Raw genomic sequence first — 23587 nt, 5'->3', positions numbered from 1 at the left:
CCCAGAGGTGCCCAATATGCTACCAGTGCGACAAGGGCTAATGTAAGACTGCCCCTGCGGTATGGGCACGTTGGACAATTTTTTATTTTTTTAAATCTTTAAAAAAATTAAGTGTTGATAATGTAAATATGTATTTTCACTGTGGTATTAAAATGGTATGAAGTGTTCAAGCTAACTCAAAATTAAAAGGAAGATGTTAAGATAATGGTTATAATGCCAACCCAGAGATGGCACTAATGGGGCACCTATCTAGGATATATAAACAGGTGCATTATGAGTGTCTGATTAGGATTTTATACCTGAGTAAAGGATTATGCTTGAATTTTACCAAACTCAACGACGTGAGTTTTTCACATTAAAACAATAAGGTTGTGTGTACGTTAAGCAAATACGCATCTTCGAACATTAGGCAGCGCTTCAATGATTATTCACCACCTTGCCTGGAAACCCAACGTTGAATTGCATTGAATTGTAACGTTTGAATCAGGAAAGTTTCCCCTGGCTCTACAAGCCAGAATGTTGAATCAAATGACATTTTAACAGTTGTTAGTGCGGTTGGTCCTTTTGGCGGTAGAAATGTGAGACAATATATCCACAGGAAAGTATTACATCAACTTTTCAAAGCGCTGGTAGTGCATTTAGATTCCCATCACCTGAAACGTGCACGAGTTCGGCAAGTATGCATGTATCTTTATGCACATGCTTATGAAATCTGAACACACTACCAGCGCTTTGAAAAGTTGATGTAATTATATATGTGTGGATATATTGGTCTCACATTCCTACCGCCAAAAGGTCCATCCGCATGAACAACTGGTAAAGTATGTTAAAATATAAATGTATTCAACATTCTGGCTTGTAGAGGTTGAGAGAACTTTCCTGATTCAAACACTCATTTCTGCCAGACGGAATTCAACTTCAGTTTTCCAGGCAAATCATCACCCATTTTAGCCCATCTCATCTGATTGCTGCACCCTTTATAGTCAATATACCAGAGGGGTGTGACAGGATACAATTGCTACTTTGTGTAAGCCCTGACCATTTTTTCAGTGGCATATGAATGGAAAAACATTTTACAAGGTGTGGAATGCAAGTTCTGCCAAAAATAATCAATTATTCACATAATCAGAAAAGTAGACCATGGGTTAAGTCTTTAATATTCATCCTTGGTATAAGGCGCCACTACAAAGAAATTAAAATATTACAGCAACGTTGACTCTCCTTTCAACAATACAAATTCAATTGCAACATCCTCCAAAGATAACAACAAAAGTTAAAACGGTGCTGCGCAGATGCTCTTTGTAAATAAAATCAATGAAAAGCACAATCCGCTTCTTACAAAACCTTAATGCACAAAGATACAGGATGTGAATAAGGTCTTCAAAATGTTGCATGATCCAGTTTCAGTTAAAATGTTCCCCTTTTTAGAACCTTCAGTCCATAGATATGACATTTCCTAGACACAAAACAATGCAGGCACAAGGAAGAAAGTCTAAAGACTATTATCCCTGGATTATTTCAGTAGATATCCATACTTTAGTTCTCGCTCAAGACATTTTCCCCCAATAACACAAAAGACAGATTGTTAATAGGCAAGTTTACACGATAAATATATGGCTGCATATAATATCATGGTCATTTTATAAGTGCTTCATTCCCTCAGCATGCTAGACTTAGAGTGTGCAACATACTGTATGAGCTATCAGTCAACTCCTCTTAGACAAAACATTTTCTATTACCCAGTGATTCCCTTAAGTGTTTTGTGGTGCAAACACAACTTGTACAAAGCAGATTTTTTTTTCTTTCAGGTGTCCTGACAAATTTATAGGCATCTTTACAGACTATACGGAGTGCTTTTCAAAGAGCAATGTTTTCAAAGTGTTTTTCTTTACATTACAGCTTTATCATTTTAATTTGTCATTGCCTGCAATTTAGGCACAATGAACTGTACATTCTTAAAACATACTTTAATTTACCCATGTCTTTGTATTTAAAACCTCCTGAATAACAGGTCTTCACCCCAGACCCATCAGCAAAACCCATCCTCATCTACAGAACTCATCTCAATTCATGCACCTAGATGAGGAACTCCTGCAGTCTTCGGTATATAATAAAACACTTGAACTAGCCTGTGCAGTATAGGATTAAAGCTAGTCTTCAATAAGAAAAGCAGGGAAAAAAGCAAAAAGAGCTTCATTACAATGTAGGTATCCATGTAAGAGTACTTACAGTACATAGAAGACAATGGTAAGTAACAGTGGTTTGTACAGGTACTGAAAATGGGAGGGCTTCAGTAGCTGAGTGGGCAAATATTCTGGAAATGGAATGATGCAATCATTTAGCCTGGTTCCAGATCAGTTTGTGCTTTAGCAAACTCCTGACGATCGTTGACTCCTCTGACAATCGTTTTCATGCCATAAATACATGAAGAGGACTTGGCCTGAAGCACATACAGATCTGGGATCAGGCTATCAGTCATTAGCTCCTTAATCTCAGTCAGTCAGTGACGTTAAAGTCAATTTTCAGCACGATTTGAAGTACATCTACAGTATGTTACAATACAGAATGCATGGGAGAGAATTACAGTAAATAATCTTTACCTTTCCCCTCCCGTTCTCTCCTCCCTTTAGGGGAGGCAGAAATGTTACGACTAAGTCAGTTATATTCATATAGATTTTGAGAATAAAAATAAACGTAAAGGATGTGACATTCTGCCAGTATAGACTACTAACCTGCTCTAGCCTGGGTGCCAGTCCGTTTCTGCATTACTCCCCTATCATTCTCATGCCAACATTAGAAGCAGAACCAGGCGGGCGCCCAGGCTAACACTTCTCTGGGAGAGATCAAGCATCCACCTCTTCTGCATCCACCTCTTCTGCATCCTCCTTCTTGTCTTTCTTTCCCTCCCCCTCTCCTTCTCCCGTCTCGCTTCCATCCCGTCTGCGCTTGCGGTTCCGAGCGCTGGCCTTGGACGCCGGCAGGGAGTCCATCCCCAGAACCTTGTGGATCTGACGGAACGCCAGCAGTCGCAGAGCATGCTGGAACCAGAGAGACGAGAGGAGAAGTGGATCAGTGGACTTCAAACACATTCCCTTCTCACACATATCAATGGGTGAAAATCAAACACGAATGGAGTGTAACCAGAGCTAACATTATAACTAAGGGGTTAAGTTAGGTGGATCTGTACCCATATAGTTTATCCATGATTTCTTTACAGAAATTTGTATTCAACGTCTTCTGTATGCCGCCCTGTTTCCCAGTCTAAGGTGGTAGACTTCCAAAAATGACTGTTGATTATGCCCAATCACATGGCGAGAGTGTGGTAGTGACAGTACCTGCGCGCTGGCAGTAATGTCTTCCCGGGCTTGCTTGGTCATGCTCCCCAGAGCATCGGTTTGGGCTTTCTCACAGGGGTCCAGCAGCCCAGGACCGTCTGAGACAAGGAACACAAATCACTCAAACTGCTATATATAGACTCCTGCTACATTATTTATATTGTTCCACTCACTGCTTACATACCACCACTCTGAACAACTTCTGCTTCAAGAATGTAAAGTAACACTGCTAGCTATGTATACCGCTGACAAAGCACGCTGTACAGTTCAAAATGCAAGTTTCCCCTGAATAACCAGTAGGACGCACTAGACAACAAAGAGGGTCCAGGTGGGTCAAAACAACTGCAGTAAATGTGGAGTGATCCCACCCTGGCTAACTAATACTAACAAATAATACTGGTAAGCTCCCTCACCTGGCAGTAGGATGCCCGTGGCGATACACTCCAGGACCCTACGCATAGCTTCCCCTGGGCTGAGGGGCCCTGTGGCACTGCTGATGGCCTTCTCTACCAGCAGCTCCATAGCCTGAACACAGGGAGTTCAGACATACCACGTAAGACACAATTAAGAACTAACGTCAATTAGCTTCGTTAAATAAAAGCTGAACACAGAGACAGAACATCCTCACCCAGGCTGGCATCTTGCCCCAGGTTGGCACTCGCTGGCACAGATCACGTAACAGTCGAATGATGATCACACAGGACTGAAGACCGTTGGCACGAGCCTGTAGATACCACACACACACAGCTGTTACAGTGCACTGTTATACACAGACAAGCTATAACTACGGCCTGGAGTTTTACCTAGGCCCTGTTTATGGACCATGTTTATGAAGATTCTGGGACTCAGTACTTAGGCGTTAGTCCCAGATCGGTTTGTGCGGTCTTGACAACTCCATTGCTGTCTTAGTCACGATCTGGGACTCGGGATACTTAGGAGTGAACATGTTTGCCATTGTACATATTCTCTTTACCTGGAACCACTTGGCATGTCTCAGAGCAGCTAGGTACTCCAGGCACTTCCTTCGGTTCAGAACATCAGGAGGGTCTTTCTCAGGCACCCCTACAGTAGGAGAGGAGGAACACACTGGCTCATTGATTACTGCTCTCACTCGTATGACTATGTCCATCAGAGCCACCTACAGTACTGTTTCACCCAGTTTCTCATGAGTTATGGGTAATAACAGAGAGATAATGAAAGTCAGGAGGAAATATAAAGTGATTGCATTGGATATGTTGAGTAACAAAATATGACAAACAGGGTAATTCAACTACTTTACCACTAATCCCTTCCATGGTAAGAAAATGTGCCAATAATGCATTCGATTTGGGAACTCAAGGAATTTTGATGTGGGACTTGTTAATGCATCCATTGCCATATCATGCTATTAATCAATAGACATATTGAAGTGAATAGACATATGGAATGCCAAATGGTAACTCCTTAGTCATTTAGAGCTGTAATTTCACAAGATAAGCTACAGTAGCACAATGGGGCTTTCCATGTTCCTAGAGACTGTTGTGGCAAGAGTCGTAGATGTTAGCGCCTCTGTTACAGGGGGGAATGCATGTACATACTGTATGTTTTGCCAAGGTCTGCTGATACAGGCGGACAAACTGATCAACAAACCCAAACAACAACTTCAGCAATGGGAAATATAAATGTTGAAACCTTTTCCAAGTACGGTATTTACAGTGATAGAAAAAGGGGAGATCAGCTCACATAGGTGAGGGAGTGTTTTGCATCTCACAATGGTTCTACGAGTATGCCGCAATGCGACAGGGGTTTAACTGTATAGCAGACTAATCAATTCAACAATCCAGTCCCAACTTCAATAGAGACCATTGTGTGGGGATAGAATGACACTCCAACACCTTGTCAATCAATACTTTGATGATGCCGTTTCAGTTAACAGGGATGAGAGGTTTCATGGCACCTCTTAAAACCCCATTAGCAACTATTGATAAGGTGATAAATTGACATTAGCCTAGATGGAGATGAATATTAACAAAATTACATTGATATCAAAAGTGATACAATTATTCCTGCATGTCATGTTAATAGAAGCACACTCATCCCTGGGCATTATCTTTGTATAGTTCATCACTTCCATTGTTTTTCTTGGTTTCACCTGGGCATGTGTCCATAGACACACGCACACACACACAAATGGCATAGAAAGGTCGGAGAGCCCTGCTTTAGATTTCCATATCGGACAAAGTAAAGTGGAAAACAGAGGGACTACTGGTACTGGAAATAATGGATAAATTAAAACAAGAGACAGAAATTAATGGGCGAGTCAATTCACTTCATACCTTCGAGGGCCGGGAGGGGAGAAACAAAAGTGTTATTCTACGATATCTACCACATTTGGATGAAAGTCTATGGGCTTGGTTAAAAGTCCCATTTCTTTTTCTTCTTTTTTGAGTTTGAGCTTTGGAAGACACAGTGCATTTATTGGACTGAAAGCTTGGCTTCTCTAACCTTTCTCAGCCGCTTTGTCTCCTGCCTTTTCCTCCTTCTCAGGGGCAGGGTCCTCCCTCATCAGCGGCGAAGTTAGAGAGATGGTGACCTGCATTTTTGGCTCCTTGCTCGAAAAAATCACGATGTTGGCTTCCTCAGGGTGAGCCTGTACCTCATACTGATCTTCAGAAAATGTCTGCCGGTTAAAAGGACACTTTGGATTACTCACTACAGGGGGGGGTATCTTTTTGGCCTGGGGGGGGGGTTCGTTTGATGGGGCACTGGATTAAATCTTAACTATGTATTTGGCCCTAGATATTCAAATAATTTCTCAATAGCTGCATTTAACTTAAAAAATGCCCATTTATATCATCTTGTGGGAGTGGACAAATGCTTAAGAGACAGTAATTCGATTAACAGTTTTTTTTGGGGGGGGGGGCTTCATGTAACCTTAGGGAAGTACATGTTTAACTATAGCCCCAGTCTCTGTAGGGTACAGGTGTCATGACTCATAACCAGGCAGTGGTACTAAAGATCAGTCAAAAGCACTTCTGATGAAAAACACTATTATACCAGAACTTCAGAGGAAGGAAATGCGACACACACACCACAGTCTAATATACAAATTTAATTTGGTATAAGACCTGGGTTCAAATAGTATTTGGTTTCTTTCAAATGCTTTGAACATTTAACTGAACCTGCTGGAGTGTCAGATGTGAAAATCCAGCAATCCTTTTTGTTGACTATTCCATTGTGCCAGACAAGCTCATAACGTAAAATCAGGCTAAAGCATTTGAAAGAAAACAAATACTATTTGAACCCAAGTCCTTTTGTTATAGGTTCTTTCCTTGACTGTTTCTTCTTGAATAGTCTTGATGCCCATCTGTAGGCTAAATGTTGTGACCACTGGTAAGGCACAGACTGGTATTGTGTCCCATCAGCACTAATCTTGGCGTCTCAGGCACCACAGATGCAAATACACGTTTCACTGTTCAGAGGATTGCAGGTTTAGGAACTGAGCTCTGCAATACAGACAGAGGGGAAACCGCTCTCCTTGAATCATTAATCATACAGAGTTATCTTACAGTAAGTTCCTTTTCTAGTGTTGGTGCAGCCCTGATGACAACTTCATGACATGAAGTCAAGAGTTGTGGTTTGTCATTTGATTATGAAAATCAGACTTCCTCTTTTGACCAAATAGCATCAAAGACGATCGGGAAAAGTCCCTAACTGTTCCTTATAACGGTTGACGTGTTATTTTCTGGTGTATAATCCAACTGCATGTAGAAAACCACACCATCTCATACACAGTGGATCTCAAAAGATATGATTCCACTTAAGGGAAGCTGAGAATTGTCTTACCGTCAGTTCTTTGGGCAACTGCTCAGCGATGTCTTTCAGTACAGAGAGGGTGGGCTTCTTGGCAGCCAGCAGGATGAGCTCCACGTTCCTGTCCCCGTGGAGCAGCAGGCCCTTGGCCAGAATGCCAACCCTCATCACCCCCTTCAGCATACGGGTCCCCTGTGTGTCAGGTCTACACACCAGGGATAGGGCAGGGATGGGTAAACAAAAATACACATCAGGCTACATGCTAAGGTTGGGCGATGTCTGGAATGACACATTGTCCTGTCCAAACATCGTTGATATACGATTGTATCGTCTATTGCATCGCATTGCTCAAAGAGGAGTCAATTGGCGGGAAGAACGCAATATAAAAAAGACATTGCTAGGCCTAAACAGTGTTAGATCTAGTTATTTTTTAGTCTAGGCTGCATGATTTTCAAATTGGTAGGGCTATGATTCATATTAGCCTACCTTTTAAAAACTAATATTATAGCCGTATCAAGTGTAGGCTAATTGGTTATTTCATCTTGATAAGTGCATTTGCAACATTCTTTCTTCCATTAGGCTACTTTCCAACGGTTTGACTGTTAAAAAAAAAAGTATGTGATGGCATTTCACTATAGTTTAGCCTGCCTTACGCTAAATCAGAAAACTTTTTGCTTACTTGGAGGGAATGAAAAGCACGTCTTCGCCTGTTTGGCGGTTCTTTGGTTTTAGGCCGAATGATAAAAGGTGAGCCAGCAGACCTGACCGAAGTCACTTGAAGAATATGCAAAAAGATTATCAGGGCAAAGTATGGCGCGACTACAAACCTCTGTCAACATTTACAAGTCCATCCTCCTACTGAGTTTGCTACTCTTGGACAGAGAAAGTGAACATGTTCCTTGCCAGAAACCTTTAGGTAGGCCGTAGACATGGTTAAAACAACTAGACCTAATGGTTCCTCATTGCACTTCATTCAATTTTCAATGCCTATATTCAAAGCTGAAAGAATTATAGGATAAGCTAAAATATTCTGTCAAACCTTGAAAGACTTGTTTGTTTGCACTAATTTAGGTTATTTTTTTAATTTGTATTTTTGTCTACTTTATTTTGAAACTTGTAGGCTTATATTTAGGATTTGTACAGTTCAGTAGGCAAAAGGCATATACTAATAGGCCTATTCATTTTTAGCATAAGCCAATGTTTATTTAAGTGTTATAATGAATGTTATAGGTAAATCATTTATTTGATCTGATTGTTGACTTTTATTTTATAATAAATGCACAATCTGTAAGCTATTTGAAACACACTTTTGTTCCAGCTTATTGAAAGTGCTGCTGCGGGAGCTTATGCCCAATTGCCCGTTACACAATTCAAGGACAGTAACAAAGACTTCAACAATATTATACATATTCGTTAATACGTTTAAACTTCTCAAAGTACCTTTCACTGCTACTTTTACTGACAATAGCCTGTGTGTAGGCCTATATTATTGGCTTTTTGGTTTGCAAGGAGGGATTTTCCGACGGCAAAGTTTATTTTGTCTATACTTTAGTCAAGTAAAGCAGAAAAGTACCAGGTTTGTTTAAACTTCCTATTCGATTGGTTCAACTTGCAATGTTTTGTTCTCCCTCTCATTATTACTATATTATGTTTCTATTTAGGATATTGGCAAACAACTTTGAGATGGAACTCCGTTAGACCTATAGATTCATTTGATGGTTGATATTGAAAGAGTAGGCTAGTATGCTTATGCCAACAACTCACATTTTAATTGAATGGGAAAATGGGGAGAAAGAGAGAAATCAAGATTTTTTTTAAATAAGCCAGATAACAGAGTGCCCACTGCAAAAGGCCCATGATCATCCGACAGAGAGGGGGGAAAAAACAGACCTTACCTGACATTTTTGCGCAGCTTTGGTGCTCTCCGCTCTTTCTACAATCTACATTGTTCTCTTGCATTTTGTGAATAGTCCAACTACCACATATGTATTGAAATGTATTGGGCGATGGCAAATAGGAAATAGGCCATTTGGCATGTTGTCCTGCAGTGTGCTCTCACAGACCCCGGAGGAGCAGACAAACTCAAATATAAAAAAATATATTTTTGTGACATCACGATGGCTGTCAAACATCGTCGATAGACAATGCAATCCTGAAAGCTCCCCGCAACCCTACTACACGCCGATGGCCCACACCAGGAGGGAACAGCATTATAGAACATTACAATAGAAAGGTGTGCACTAGTACAGACCCATACAGCTTACCCTTTCTCGCCAGCATCAGCCTCTGTATCAGTCTTAGGAGCAGCAGCGGGGGGCTCTTTCTCCAGCAGGGAGTCAGACACCAGTTTGAGGGCTCGCTCAGAGTGGGACACAATCCTCTGCACCGCCTGCAGCTCCTCCTCCACAGGGTAGACGGTGGAGTGTTTGGCCATGATGTGGCGGTCGTCTGGGGAGTCCGGCCGACGCACAGGCTGCTAAGGGGAGAAGAGAAGAGCTGAATAGAACCAGGTTCTCTCTACAACAAAACACTTCTGGAAACAAACTGAAAAGCTAAATACATCAATCCTGGTTGCACCAGATTTTCCTCAAGGGATCAAGTTCACGTAGACCGAACATTGATTGAATCATTGATTCTCACCAGTAGGGGTGGCACTGGCATGCCAGGCCGGCTCATGAGTGGAGGGGGGGGCATCCTGCGTCTCTGCTCCCCCCAGTATAGCTGCTCCTCCTCCATCCTCCTCCAGTACATGTCCTCCTCATAGCGCCTGGCAGAGGAGACAAATACAGCACAGGATTATTAAATATTCAGACTGGGTAGATTTTTCTGCTGAGTTACCCGTCTGTTAGGTGAAAATGCTGATCAGGAGTTAGAAGACTTCTTTGAGACTGTTGAAAGGTATTTGGCCAGATTATGCAGGGGGATTCAAGAGTTCTCATCACTTAAGATGTTGCAGGCATTCTATATTAAGATATTAGGAGGAATTGTAATGAAAAGGGGAACAGGCGTAATAAGAGGAACATTTCTCTATTAATGACAAAGTTAGGGGAATCCTCTTGTGGTTTAACCATACTGTGAGAGCATGGGTTTCAGAACTATATGGGTAGTGGACCCAGCAGCAGGGTTCCCCTGCTCTGCCTTCATCTGAAATCATCTCCAAGAAAAAATAACTATAGGGAGAAGTTGCCCCTAAGCACTGCTCAGACCTTAAGAGATTTTGGCAATTTAAGCCCCTTTTCAGATGAGCTTCTCTCGTGCAGTTTAAAAGGAAGTTAAAGGTAGTTTCGCAAGCCATTGCTAACGAGCCTTAGCGCAATGACTAAGTCTATAAGTATAGCTACGATGTGCAATGACTGGAAGTCCACAGGTACAGCTGTGCATGCTAGTTAGCAATTTCAATAACACTAGTTAGCAACTCCCTTCAAACTGCACGCAGAGAGATACAAATGGTATCCATCTGACTTTGGGTAAGTAGAAAAGGGCTTAATTGCCAAAATCTCGCACTATCCGTTTAACCCCAAATGGATGACACTAGGATTTTGGGGTGAGTAAGCTTGATCCTAGATCTATGCCGAAGCAAGGGCTCTGACCTCATCTCTGTGTGCCAGCTGCTGTCTGTCTCTGACATCATCCCTGTGTGCCAGCTGCTGTCTGGCTCTCACCTCATCTCTGTGTGCCAGCTGCTGTCTGGCTCCAACCTCATCTCCAAGTGCCAGCGCTGCTCATCATCCCTCTGTCTCTTCAGCACAGCCTTCTGTTTCTGTTTCCTAAGTTTGCCCTCCTGCAGTTTCCTGGCCCGGTTACTGGGCTTGATCTCCACCGGCAGCTCTGGGTTCACCTTCTTCTACAGGAGGGGGAATGAAGGGATAGTAACAATGTCAAGAGCTGTCATTCATACAGTAGCAGTCAAAAGTTTGGACACACCTACTCATTACGGGGTTTTTCTTTATTTTTACTATTTTCTAAATTATAGAATAATAGTGAAGACATCAAAACTATGAACACATATTGAATCATGTAGTGTTCAAAAAATCTAAAAAGTGAAACAAATCAAATATATATTTTTATATTTGAGATTCTTCAAAGTAGCCACCCTTTGCCTTGATGACAGCTTTGCACACTCTTGGAATTCTCTCAACCAGCTTCATGAAGTAGTCACCTGGAATGCATTTCAATTAATAGGTGAGCCTTCTTAAAAGTTAATTTGTGGAATTTCTTAACTTCTTAATGCGCTTGAGCCAATAAGTTGTGTTGTGACAAGGTAGGGGGGTATACAGAAGATAGCCATAGTCATAGCCATAGATAGTCCATCATTACTTTAAGACATGAAGGTCAGTCAATACGGAAAATGTAAAGAATTTTGAAAATTCTTCAAGTGCAATCGCCAAAACCAAGCGCTATGATGAAACTGGCTCTCATGAGGACCGCCACAGGAAAGGAAGACCCACAGTTACCTCTGCTGCAGCGGATAAGTTCATTAGCGTTACCAGCCACAGAAATTGCAGCCCAAACAAACGCTCCACAGAGTTCAAGTAACAGATATCTCAACATCAATTGCTCAAAGGAGACTACGTAAATCAGGCCTTCATGGTCGAATTGCTGCAAAGAAACCACTACTAAAGGACCTTAATAAGAAGAAGAGACTTACTTGGGCCAAAAAACACGAGTAATGGACATTAGACCAATGGAAATCTGTCCTTTGGTCTTTAGTCCAAATTGGAGATTTTTGGTTCCGCCGTGTCTTTGTGAGACGTGGTGTGGGTGAACGGATGATCTCCGCATGTGTGTTTCCCACCGTGGAGGTGGGAAAGGTGGTGGTGTTATGGTACTTTGCTGGTGACACTGTCTGTGATTTTCTTAGAATTCAAGGCACACTTAACCAGCATCGCTACCACAGCATTCTGCAGCGATACGCCATCCCATCTGGTTTGCGCTTAGTGGGACTATAATTTGTTTATTAACAGGCCTCCAGACTGTGTTAGGGCTATTTGACCAAGAAGGAGAGTGATGGAGTGCTGCATCAGATGAACTGGCCTCCACAATCCCCGACCTGAACCAAATTGAGATGGTTTGGGATGAGTCGGACCGCAGAGTAAAGGAAAAGCAGCCAACAAGTGCTCAGCATATGTGGGAACTCCTTCAAGACTGTTGGAAAAGCATTCCAGGTGAAGCTGGTTGAGAGAATGCCAAGAGTGTGCAAAGCTGTTATCAAGCCAAAGGGTGGCTATTTGAAGAATCTCAAATATAAAACATATTTGTTTAACCCTTTTTTGGTTACTACATGATTCCATATGTGTTATTTCATACTTTTGATGTCTTCAGTATTATTCTACAATGTAAAAAATAAAGAAAAACCCTTGAATAAGTAGGTGCCCAAACTTTTGACTGGTACTGTATAGTCACACATTGTCACACACCTAGCGAGTAGCAGGCTCTCAAACTGAGAAGTATGCATATAAATTATAATTTGATGTAAATGACATTCAACTGATGGCCAAATGACAAGGGGGCTACAGGACATTGCAAGCAATTTCTCCATCCTGCCTAAACAAAGTCTGCTACCTAGTGGCGATAGTTTTGCTGTGACTTGACATATGCTTGTACAACAGGTCAAAGTGTTCAATGCTTACGTTACAGTCAATTAATTTTGCCAGTACAATAAGTGCATTGTAGTACGTAGCGGTTAGCTCTAAAAACACCTTGCACAAATGTTTCGCTATATGATGCACTTCCTTACCTTGTACTGCAGCCGGTGCCTGCGTCCCTTTAGGTGCATGTCTTTAGCGTTGGGGTCATTGAAACTGCATTCACAGAGTTTACAGTGGAAGCGAATCACCTTCCCATCATCATTACGCACCTTCCCATCATCAAAATGGAAACTTGCATTAGAACATACCATAACCTTCGCATATTTTACAAATGATTAGTGAATCAAGAAAAACAACTCCTACCTCCTCCACATAGTCATGTCCCACAGGCTGGACGTCTCCCTGCCCCCCCACTCCTTCCCCATCCTCATCGTCACTCGTGGTCTCGCTCTTAGAAGCGGTTGCCAACTGCTTGTCCTCATCCACCTTGGCTGATGGAGGGGTGGCCGGCTTGTTGGCTGTCAAGAGGAAGGCCAAATATTAGTAAGGTGCAACTTAGAAGTGTAGTTTGAGTCCAAAATTACTGCTTCAATTATCCATCATTGGATTAATCTGTCAGCACAGATAATATCATAATCCCAACTACTAAACACAGATTTTTTGGGAAGATTTACCAAGAAGGGTTATTTTGGGTGTGATTGGCTTCTTCACAGGTGCTGGGGCCTTGACGGCGTTTACCACCACCGGTTTGGGTGGCGCTAAAGGGGCAGCTGACGTGACGACAATAGGGGTCGTCTTCCCAGCGGTCGATGTTGAGATAATCGGAGCATTGTTCACTAAAATGGGTTCAGTTGACGGTATAGGTTTGCCTAGTTTGGTGTGGAGCTTCACCACCTATACAGGGTTAAGGAGAGAAATAACACAAACCACTGAGCTGGGATATCACATAAATACCTGATTAAAAGTGGTACACTAACAATACACCAACATCTACAACTATCACAGAGCTGATCTAGACAAATTAACTAGCTAAACAGTGCTTCAATTAGCTAGCTAGCTGCCTGATGTTTCTCTTCCTGTCAGTGCAGCTGTGCTACCTTCTGGTGCTTGGCCCCTCGGATATGGGCAGCGTACGCGTCTACGCCAGTGCAGGCAACGTCACATAGTTCACAGCGCAGTTGGGTCTGAATCCCCCGGGGCCCGTTGCTCCCCACCACGCTTCCAGATTTCAGAGCAGCCTCCTTCTTCTTGTGCTTCTGGCCCTCGAGGTGTTCCCGGTACGTCTGCAGAGAAAACCATTCAACAACAGTTAATTCAACATACCTATAAAAACAAACCTGCAAAAAACATTGAATGTCAACCCTGTGTTTCTACAGTATGTCTCATCTTAGGCACATTACATGTTTAACTGTTCTGCCTGCGGCTATGGAACCCTGACCTGTTCACCGGACGTGCTACCTTGTCCCGGACCTGCTGTTTTCGACTCTCTCGATCTACCGCACCTGCTGTCTCTAACTCTGAACTGACAAGTACTCCTGAGGTGCTGACCTGTTGCACCCTCTACAACCACTGTGATTAATATTATTTGACCCTGCTGGTCATCTATGAACGTTTGAACATCTTGCCCATGTTCTGTTGTAATCTCCACCCGGCACAGCCAGAAGAGGACTGGCCACCCCTCAGACCCTGGTTCCTCTCTAGGTTTTTTCCTAGGTTCCTGCCTTTCTAGGGAGTTTTTCCTAGCCACTGTGCTTCTACATCTGCATTGCTTGCTGTTTGGGGTTTTAGGCTGGGTTTCTGTATAGCACTTTGTGACATCGGCTGATGTAAAAAGGGCTTTATAAATACATTTGATTGATGTTAAAATACTGTACATTCAGTTAACTCTGTAGTCGTTATGTCCGTTGCCAACAAATGACCTGTCCCTCTCATAATGCATCACCCACACAGTTCACCACTACCTGCGGGCCAGCACAACTGATCTTGCAGATGTCACAGTAGTGCAGCTGGGGCTGCTTGGGTGGCCCTTTGGGCTTCTGCAGCCTGTTCTGGTGGAACATGGGCTTCTTGTAGGCGTTGACTGTGGGAGCGGTCACCATGTTGCTACCCGCGTTGCTCCAGGAGGAGCTGGTGAGCTGTTTGTGAGGCAGCTGCATGGACGGCTGGGGCTGCTGGGGTGGCGGCTGGGGAGCGGGCAGCTGTGCAGGCTGGTAGTAGGAGGGGGTGGAAGTGTAGCCACTCGAGTCATAAGTAGAGTAGCTGATGCCTAAGGTGAGAGATGGAGAGTTGAGACAGGGCAGAAGGGGGTCACACAGTAAAAACACATATGCTGTGACAAATATGCAAGCTGTGCTTGCTTGAATTTCACAAGGGTTGATCCTGGCGCTAAATGTGGAGCTCTGGGAGTGTGGGAAGAAGCTCTCTCTCTTACCCGAGTAGGAGGTCGCAGCTGTGGAGTTGAAGGAGGAGCAAGGGGTGTAAGACGAGATGGGAGTTGGAGGCTGCTGAACACTGGTGGACACTGGGTAGATGTTATAGCTGGTGGACACTGAGCTAGCGGGGGCCAGAGGCTTTAAAGCTGTGACCTGCCTCTGTGGTGGAGGGGGCTGGCTGTACACCGTGCTGACTGGACTGTAGCCACTCTTCACACCTACAGGGAAGAAAAAGAGATCATCACTGTGTTGTTTAACAGGCTTGGCTCCAGTTACATGACATTCAATACACAGGCTTTTGCAGTATACCAGCAGCCAAGTTCTTTTGCACAATAGTATGTTCTCATGAATAGTGTATAAAACAATGTATTGTCACATTCAGAGAGAACCTTTCAAATGAATCGGTGGCTTTTGCATTGCAGCGTTATGATTGTCCATGTGTCAATATGCATGGGAATAAGGTTGGCAATGACTCACCTGTCTGGTAGTAAGCTTCTGTTGGGGTCCGCTGGGCTGGAGCTATACTTGTCTGGTAGTACTGCTTAGTCTCATAACTAGTGACTGCAGGTGGTCGTCCGTAACTGTAGTTATCCTGAAAGGTTGTTTTACAGAGTAAACATGAATAGCAAAAAGTGTATTGTTCAAGTCACAATCTAAAACTCTCCTCAGGTACTTGCATTTATATACAATAGCTAATAGATAAAACACGATGACAGCACGCAACGGGATGCTAAAGAACGGAAATGGGACTGACCGTTTCGGTGTATACCGGTAGCTGGTACGCCTGTGGGGTGGTGGTAGGTTGGGGCGTAGGGTCCGGCTGCCGATAGCCATAGTCTGGGGGGGCAGGGTGGGTCTGGTAGGCCGCCAGGTAGGGTGCAGAGGCGACGGGCCTGGCTGCTTGTGCAGGGGCAGGGGCATAAGAGGCGGTCACTGCATGGGCCACGGCAGGGGCCGGCTGAACACTGTAGCTGGCTGTGGTGGGGTGGGCAAAGGCCGGTGGAGGCTGAACGCTGTGGTGACAGAGACAAGATGGAGAAGTTGAAGTGAAGAATGAGGCACATTGGAAACGGAAAACGCTCTGTCAATACTAAGTGACTCACTGACATTTATGAAGCCCATCTCTAAATGGTAAGTGTGTAGTCTGAGTACTGTACATTTACAGTACTGTAACTGCTATTTCCTGTATTCAACATATATATTTTTCCCGTCAAACACTGTTGCCTACCGGGGCCTCCCGAGTGGCGCAGTGGTCTAAGGCACTGCATCGCAGTGTTAGCTGTGCCACCAGAGACTCTGGGTTCAAGCCCAGGCTCTGTCGCAGCCGGCCGCGACCGGGAGGCCCATGGGGCGGTGCACAATTAGCCCAGCGTCGTCCGGGTTAGGGAGGGTTTGGCCGGCAGGGATATCCTTGTCTCATCGCGAACTAGCAACTCCTGTGGCGGGCCGGGCGCAGTGCACGCTAACCAGGTCGCTAGGTGTACGGTGTTTCCTCCGACACTGTCGCATGGCTCTCGACCTTCGCCTCTCCCGAGCCCATGCGGGAGTTGTAGCGATGAGACAAGACAGTAACTACTAACAATTGGATACCACGAAATTGGGTATCCAATTTGAGAAAAAGGGGGTTAAAAAATATATATATATTTTTTTTTAAACACTGTTGCCTACCGAACATGAACATTTCATAATGTAGATTTAAAAACTTGTAGAAGAGTTAGAAGCTAGCATCTTCAATCAAAAGATAACATTTACAAACAGCATCAACTGTGGCTGTCTATTAAACATGATCATGCTTGATGCATATACCTACAGCGTGCCACCTGTTTTTAGACATTGTTGAGCCTCCTATTTAGGATGAGTCCTGAAATAACTCATCACCTACAATACAGAAAATACTGTGCAGACTACGATACTCTACATGAAATCAATTTCCTGCAGAATATGCAATGCCAAAAGGATGACCTTGCAAACATAAAGCAACAGCCTTAGCATCACAATCCATGCTAATGATGATAACAGCCTTCCCAACACAGGTGTTCTAAAATCATCTGTGTCAGCATTGTCTGGAATAACCCAGCTTTGTTTCATGTGGTAAAAGGACAAAAAATGTATGAATTATAGGGAGAATAAGCACCCAAATTAAAGCTGAGAAAATGTTTAGGCTGTTCCTCACACTGTAGTGTACTGGTACACAACTACACACAAGGCAAACAATGCAAAGAAAGCAATGTTTCTATAAAAGTAGAGTGCAATGACATCCACAGTCAGGTGGGCCTATGTAATGATCCCGATTTATGCACAAAAATATTGTAATCAACATCGGCCACAGCTGCTGCTGTTGATGCACCACCAGTTCAGAGGCATCAACTGAGACTGAGAGCTGTCACTCAAATCAATAATAGGCTTACAGCAGATGCAGAATGAGCTGGCAACTAGTAGCTCTAGGCTGCCATGTAAACATCAGGGAATAGTGTTAAAAATGTATGGTGGTGACGGTTAAAAATAAAGTATTCCGACTGTGAAATAGGTTGGCAACATATTTCTAGGGTGCAGTTTGAGTTTGAAGCGGCAAAGGATCCACCCTCTGGAATGCAAGGGTTATTGATCTGGTTGGCTGATAACAAATTTGACATCTTAGTCATTTAGCAGACGTTCTTATCCAGAGTGCCTTACAGTTGTGAGTGCATTCATTTCATAAAATGTTTTTCTAATTACTGGTCCTTGTGGGAATCGAACCCACAGCCATGACGTTGCAAGCGACATGCTCTACCAACTGAGCCACATGAAACATAGGCAAAACGAATATTATTCATTGTTACGGCTGCCAGGTTCACTTGACATGACTCTCTATGGATATTATAATGACAGTACACAGACATTAGGCAACAATTATTTATTTAGCAAGTAAAGTTAGCAAGAAGCTAGCTAACAAACGTGTCATTTTTTCATGGGGCAGCTCCTCCCCCAAAAAACCTTAACCGGAGGCTAGTGAAGAAGGACGAATTTTGTAATGTTCACATTTAAGCATTTAGCAGACGCTCTTATCCAGAGCGACTTACAGTTAGTGCATTCATCTTAAGATACTGTAGCTAGGTGGGACAACCACATATCAGTTATAGTAAGTACATTATTCAGAAAAGTCATGGCTACGAGGGAAATTAGTCAAGTGCGGGTGCTAGTTCAAGAGAGGCTGCAGCGTTCTGGATAAGTTGGTGGCACAAGCAGGGAGCCCAGCCAACAGCGAGTTACAGTAGTCCAGACGGTAGAGGACAAGTGCCTGGATTAGGACCTGCGCTGCTTCCTGTGTGAGGTAGGATCGTACTCTACTGATGTTGTAGAGGATGAACCTGCAGGAGCAAGTCGCCGCTTTCATGTATGCAGAGAACGACAGGGTGTCGTCCAGGGTCACGCCAAGGTTCTTTGCACTCTGGGAGGGGCACACCATGGAGTAGTCAACCATGATGGTGAGGTCTTGGAGCAGGCAGGCCTTCGCGGGAGGAAAAGCAGCTCCCTCTTGTCGAGGTTGAGCTTGTGGGCCGACATCCAAGCGGAGATATCAGCCAGGCACGCAGACATGCGTCTCGCCACCTGGGTGTTAGAAGAGGGGAAGGACAAAAGTAAATTGTGTCATCCGCATAGCAATGATAGGAGAGACCATGTGATGATATGACAGAGCTGAGTAACTTGGTGTATAGAGAGAAGAGGAGGGCCTAGAACCGAGCCATGGGGGACACCAGTACTGAGTGTACATGGTGCAGACACAGATCCTCTCCACGTCACCAGGAAGGAGCGGCCTGCCAGATAGGATGCAATCCAAGAGTGTGCAGAGCCCGAGACGCCCAGCCTTGAGAGGGTGGAGAGGAGGATCTGATGGTTCACGGCGTCAACGGCAGTGGATTCTACGACAGGGGTACTGAAGTACTATTTGAGAAGGTCCAGTCACAAATTTCCTAGGTGGCACAGGTCCGGATGGATAATGTAATTTATCGGCGTAGTAACAAACCCCCACCTCACAACCCATGCGACCACAAACTGTTCACACCCCTCGTTATAGTTTGTAGTTTTGTAGTTTTAAAGCAAATTTCCTGCAATTCTACAGATTGAGGCAGAGATTTTAAGGGCCGTTTTAAAGCTAATTTCATGCAATTCAACACATTCTTCCATGTCTTGTTTGTTTATATGGGCCGAAGCCCAACCGAGTAAAAATAAAATTATTTTTGATTGTATTTTTATTTTTTTCCCCTCTTGGGACCTGCGGTCCGTATTGACCCCATTCTGGGTCCGGATCTGGTCCGCCAGTTGAGTATGGGGGATCTAGGAGGATGAGAACAGAGGAGAGAGAGTCAGCTTTGGCAGTGCGGAAAAGCCTCCTTGACACAGAGAAGTCTTGGTTGAGTGACCCGTCTTGAAGCCTCACTGGTTAAGGCCAAGAAGATCATTCTGAGAGATATAGCGACAGAGTTGGTCAGAGACAGGTGGAAAAGAGTTCCCTAGGGAGTGAAAGGAGAGGAGGGAGTGAAAGGATGATATGCCCTCTGGAAGTTTAGTTTTCACTCTGCTGCCCGCAGCCCTGTTCTGTGAGCTCGCAATGAGTCACTCAGCTACAGAGCAAGAGGGGAGGGCCAAGCCGGAAAGGGGACAGTGCGAGTCATAGGATGTAGAAAGGAAGGATAGTAGGGTCGAAGAGGCAGAATCAGGAGACAGGAGGGAGAAGGATTTAGCAGAGAGAAAGCGAAGATTGCGATGGCGTATGACCATCTCGGTAGGGGCTGAGTGGCTATGGTTGGAAGAGAGGGAGACAGAAAAGGAAACAAAGTGACCAGAGACCTGGATGGGGTTTATAGTGAGATTAGTAGGTGAGCAGCCTCCTAGAAAAGATGAGGTCAAGCGTATTGCCTGCCCTGTGAGTGGGAGGGGACTGGGAAAGGGTGAGGTCAAAAGCGCCAAGGAGGGGAAAGAGAAAGTTGGAAAGAAATGCATCGAAGGCAGACGTCGGGAGATTGAAGTCGCCCAGTACGAAGAGTGGTTAGCCATCTAGAAATTAGCTTATCAAGTTGTCAAGCTCATTAAGGAACTCTAAGGGCACCTGTTGGGCAATAGATGACAATGTTAAGCTTGAGTGGACAGTATGGAATTCAAATGATGAGATGGACAGGTGAGTGAGGCAGGAAAAAATAGAAAATCGCTACTTAGGAAAAATGAGCAGTCCTGTGCCACCACCGCGGCAACCAGATACTCTCGCAGTACGAGAGAAAATGTAGTCAGATGTAGAGCAGCAGTGTTCTCTGTGGTAACTCATATCTCCGTCAGGGCCAAAAAGTCTAGGGACTGAAGGGCAGCATAGGCTGAGCAGGGTACACTAAATTAGAAGGGTTGCAGCCAATGGGTGGGGAGCGTCTGTAAAGCCTACAGGTAGAGGAGCAAACTGGGATAGAACACACACACAGTTGCTAAAATGACATCTGAAAATAACTAGGTAAGATACTCAAGTGAGAGAGGTGTGGAGCCTTCCGCTCTTTCCTTCCTCAAATAACTCGGCAGAGCCATTTTTGTTTCAGACCACAACAGTCACAAATTGCCCTGCCCCTTAATCATGGTTGATGTGTCAACAATCATCTGCGAGTTATGAGCAGTCAGCAGTTCACACACCAAGTGGCTACTGGGAAGAAGGGCAGCACTTAAAGTAGATGGCCCTAGTTAGCAAAAAGACAGTATTAGACAACAAATTAAGACAAACAATTATACTTATCACTCCTGGAGATATCAGGAGTCCTCTAGTTATGTAAATATGTTAGAACAAAACAACCCTTTACATTTAGAACAAGGAATCATGTCGGCTCTATTCATAGCATTTCTATCTACAACTGAACGGCCTAAAGATTTTGCATATTCGCCCAAATTGTGACTGCTAGTTTGAAGCTGACCAGGGGCATATTCATTATGGCGATTTTGTTGCTAAACGTTTCTTAGAGGGAACTATCTATCTGAATTTGTCCAATAATAGAAACTTTAGTTTTCGTTGCAAAACGCAAATGTTTGGACTAATGACTACACCTCTGGACCTCAATTTAACTAATTCGTGTGCCCCTACCGCTAGGAAAAAAGCTAACTAGCGAGCCATTTTACTACACAAATATCAAGCTAGCTACAGTAGCTAGTTAATAATCTTTGCAAAACGATTGAGAGTTTTAGGTTTCATCACATTCCAAGTGCGAAGCTCTCCCTAGCCGGGCAAGAATGGAACCTGCTTTGATGCCTAACAGTAACGTTAGCTAGCTAACTAATCTGGCTAGCATATCCATTGCACTCCCAAGGCCTCGAGCTAGCAATATCGCACCAGCAATGAGGCGTTTGGAGGCATACTCGTCGCAACAAGACGACTCGGGATGAGTGCATGCTACCCATAGCCAGAAGCTATGTAATTACCTGTACTGCGGACCGGCACCGTGAGTGAACCCATAATAATTGCTTGCAGCCATCTTGGCATCTACTGTAACCGGACCACCAGACGGGATCCGCTATCTGTCACGTGTCCGTCAGGTACCATTCGCGCGCACGCTTGGATATTTAACCACATACACGTCACAGGGGCTATAAAACTGAAACATCCGTCCAATGTTTCTCACCACCAAATGTGGTAGTGAGAGCAAGTCTAGTAGTGGGAGAGGATGGAACTAGGTGAAACTGGGCCAACATTCTGCAAATGTTATCATTGATGAAACATCGGATCAAAAAATATATGTTCCAAAAACTAGAATATGTTACGAAGACAGTAAACAAAGTTTAATAGACTTCACGCTTTGCCAAAGTCGCGTTGTTAAGAATGAATGCAAGGTTGAGTGAGTTTGTGCACACGCGCACTAAAGAGTAGGCGTTCCCTACCGGAAATATGAAAATATATGCTACAACGCGCCAATACGATCTCGCTAGCTCGTGCTTGGCTTTGCCCACCTTGCTTGTTCTGCCCACTATGCTTCATTTGCTCACACTGTAAACGAGAGAGATGAACTATCTTGGGTTAGTTATAGACATCTATTGATTTAACTCTAGAGGTGCTGACACAATTTATATTTCATCGTTTGAAACGATAGCTACAAAGTATCAATTTAAGTTCAAATCCATATAACATTTACATTTAAGTCATTTAGCAGACGCTCTTATCCAGAGCGACTTACAAGTACATACATTCATATTTTTTTTTGTTTTGTACTGGCCCCCCGTGGGAATCGAACCCACAACCCTGGCGTTGCAAGCGCCATGCTCTACCAACTGAGCCACATATAAGCCTAGGTGTAGCCTACTGAACATTTATATTTTGTTTAAAATCTTTTCAAGCTGTGCAGAGTCCATCCCGACGCATCCGTACTAGTGGAAATTGAAGCTAATGGCAAATGAAGCGTGTATTATGGGTCAGACAAGTGCCACATATAAGCCCTTCTGGTGTGTCCCACTGGCATTGCATGGCCACCTGCCACCGCCACTGCTGTCTAGGGCAGATTGCTCGATTGAGGAGAAGTCCACTCCTGCAGCTGGGCAGGAAAAGGGGAGAATGGAGAAAGTAGGACAGGAATGGGTGGAGCATAAGCACCCGGGTGAGAAATGTGTGGATGAAAGGGGGATATGATTGGTGGAGAACTGAAGTGAGCAAGGGAGGCTGAATAAGTTAGTGTCTGTGTATGGGTAGGGGGTGGGGTGTTGAGTGTGGAGAGAGAGAGAGAGAGATGCTGTTGCCAGGAAACAGTGGGCATAGAGGACCATTCACAGCAGTTCGTGGAGTAAAAACACAAAGGGAGACTTGATATGTAGGTGGTGTTTTTAGTATAAACAGGCAGATATGAACAGGATGGTTATCCCAGCATGGACTGGATTAAACCAATATGAGCTTAGAGGAAAGTACAGTATAACTACTGAAGAGGAATTGGCGCTGATGGACAAGCTATTATGGGATGGAGAGATGAGAGATTCTCATAAACATATTTAGAGTCCAGACAGAAATACATGGGCAGAATAGACAACCAGAAACAGTCATCATGATAACAGCATTGATTCCTTCAAATTAAAAGGATAGGGTGGAGCTCTAAAGGAGCCTGTCACAGTCTTCAGGGCCAGTCTCTTTCACACTCTCCTTCCCCAACAGAAGTGGAAAGAGCCGGGGGGGGGGGGATTTAGGGAACAAAGCTGCCCCCTGTCTTCAGACACCTGCTGCTGCTGCCTGACACGGGACGACGAGGGGGGCGACTCACTAGACCCATGCATTGACCCTGGTCTGAAGGATTTAAATTCCTAGCTGTCCAATCTCTACATCAGTGAATAAGGAGGGAGGACGCAAAAGGAGGGACAGACAGCAGTGATTCAAGGGATCTTTTACTGCCCATGTGAGTACGCCTTTGCATTCTTCCTCTACTCTTTATTACACTCCTCATACAGTATGTGTGTGTGT

At 44.1% G+C, this 23587-nt stretch overlaps 1 protein-coding gene across 1 annotated transcript; it reads right to left on the bottom strand.

Annotated features, from left to right (window-relative positions):
* Positions 1–1134: 1134 nt before the first annotated feature.
* Positions 1135–21711, bottom strand: LOC120054716 (zinc finger RNA-binding protein-like). The gene is made up of 19 exons (XM_039002266.1): positions 21574–21711; positions 15902–16160; positions 15625–15739; positions 15147–15365; positions 14677–14981; positions 13813–13998; positions 13390–13609; positions 13079–13233; positions 12865–12984; positions 10790–10971; positions 9768–9894; positions 9392–9603; positions 7161–7332; positions 5820–5994; positions 4309–4397; positions 3964–4059; positions 3749–3860; positions 3336–3433; positions 1135–3038 (listed from the first exon to the last, which is right to left on the bottom strand). Exons 1-19 carry the CDS (start codon positions 21624–21626, stop codon positions 2844–2846), a joined length of 3090 nt encoding a protein of 1029 aa, XP_038858194.1. The 5' UTR covers positions 21627–21711; the 3' UTR covers positions 1135–2843.
* Positions 21712–23587: the final 1876 nt, after the last annotated feature.

The sequence above is a fragment of the Salvelinus namaycush genome, chromosome 10 (assembly GCF_016432855.1).
Source record: "Salvelinus namaycush isolate Seneca chromosome 10, SaNama_1.0, whole genome shotgun sequence".
Taxonomy (NCBI): Eukaryota; Metazoa; Chordata; class Actinopteri; order Salmoniformes; family Salmonidae; genus Salvelinus; species Salvelinus namaycush.
Note: the sequence above shows the minus strand (reverse complement) of the source record. Positions and strands in the feature narration are given on the sequence as shown.

Bases quoted from the DNA above. Each gene is read 5' to 3' on its own strand.
- LOC120054716 (XM_039002266.1), bottom strand. From the start codon at position 21,626: ATGGCTGCAAGCAATTATTATGGGTTCACTCACGGTGCCGGTCCGCAG. The intron at 7,333-9,391 runs GTAAGCTGTATG...CCTGGTGTGTAG, and splicing joins GCTGATGCTGGCGAGAAAGG to ACCTGACACACAGGGGACCC. The intron at 4,398-5,819 runs GTTAGAGAAGCC...CTCCTACTGTAG, and splicing joins AGACAAAGCGGCTGAGAAAG to GGGTGCCTGAGAAAGACCCT.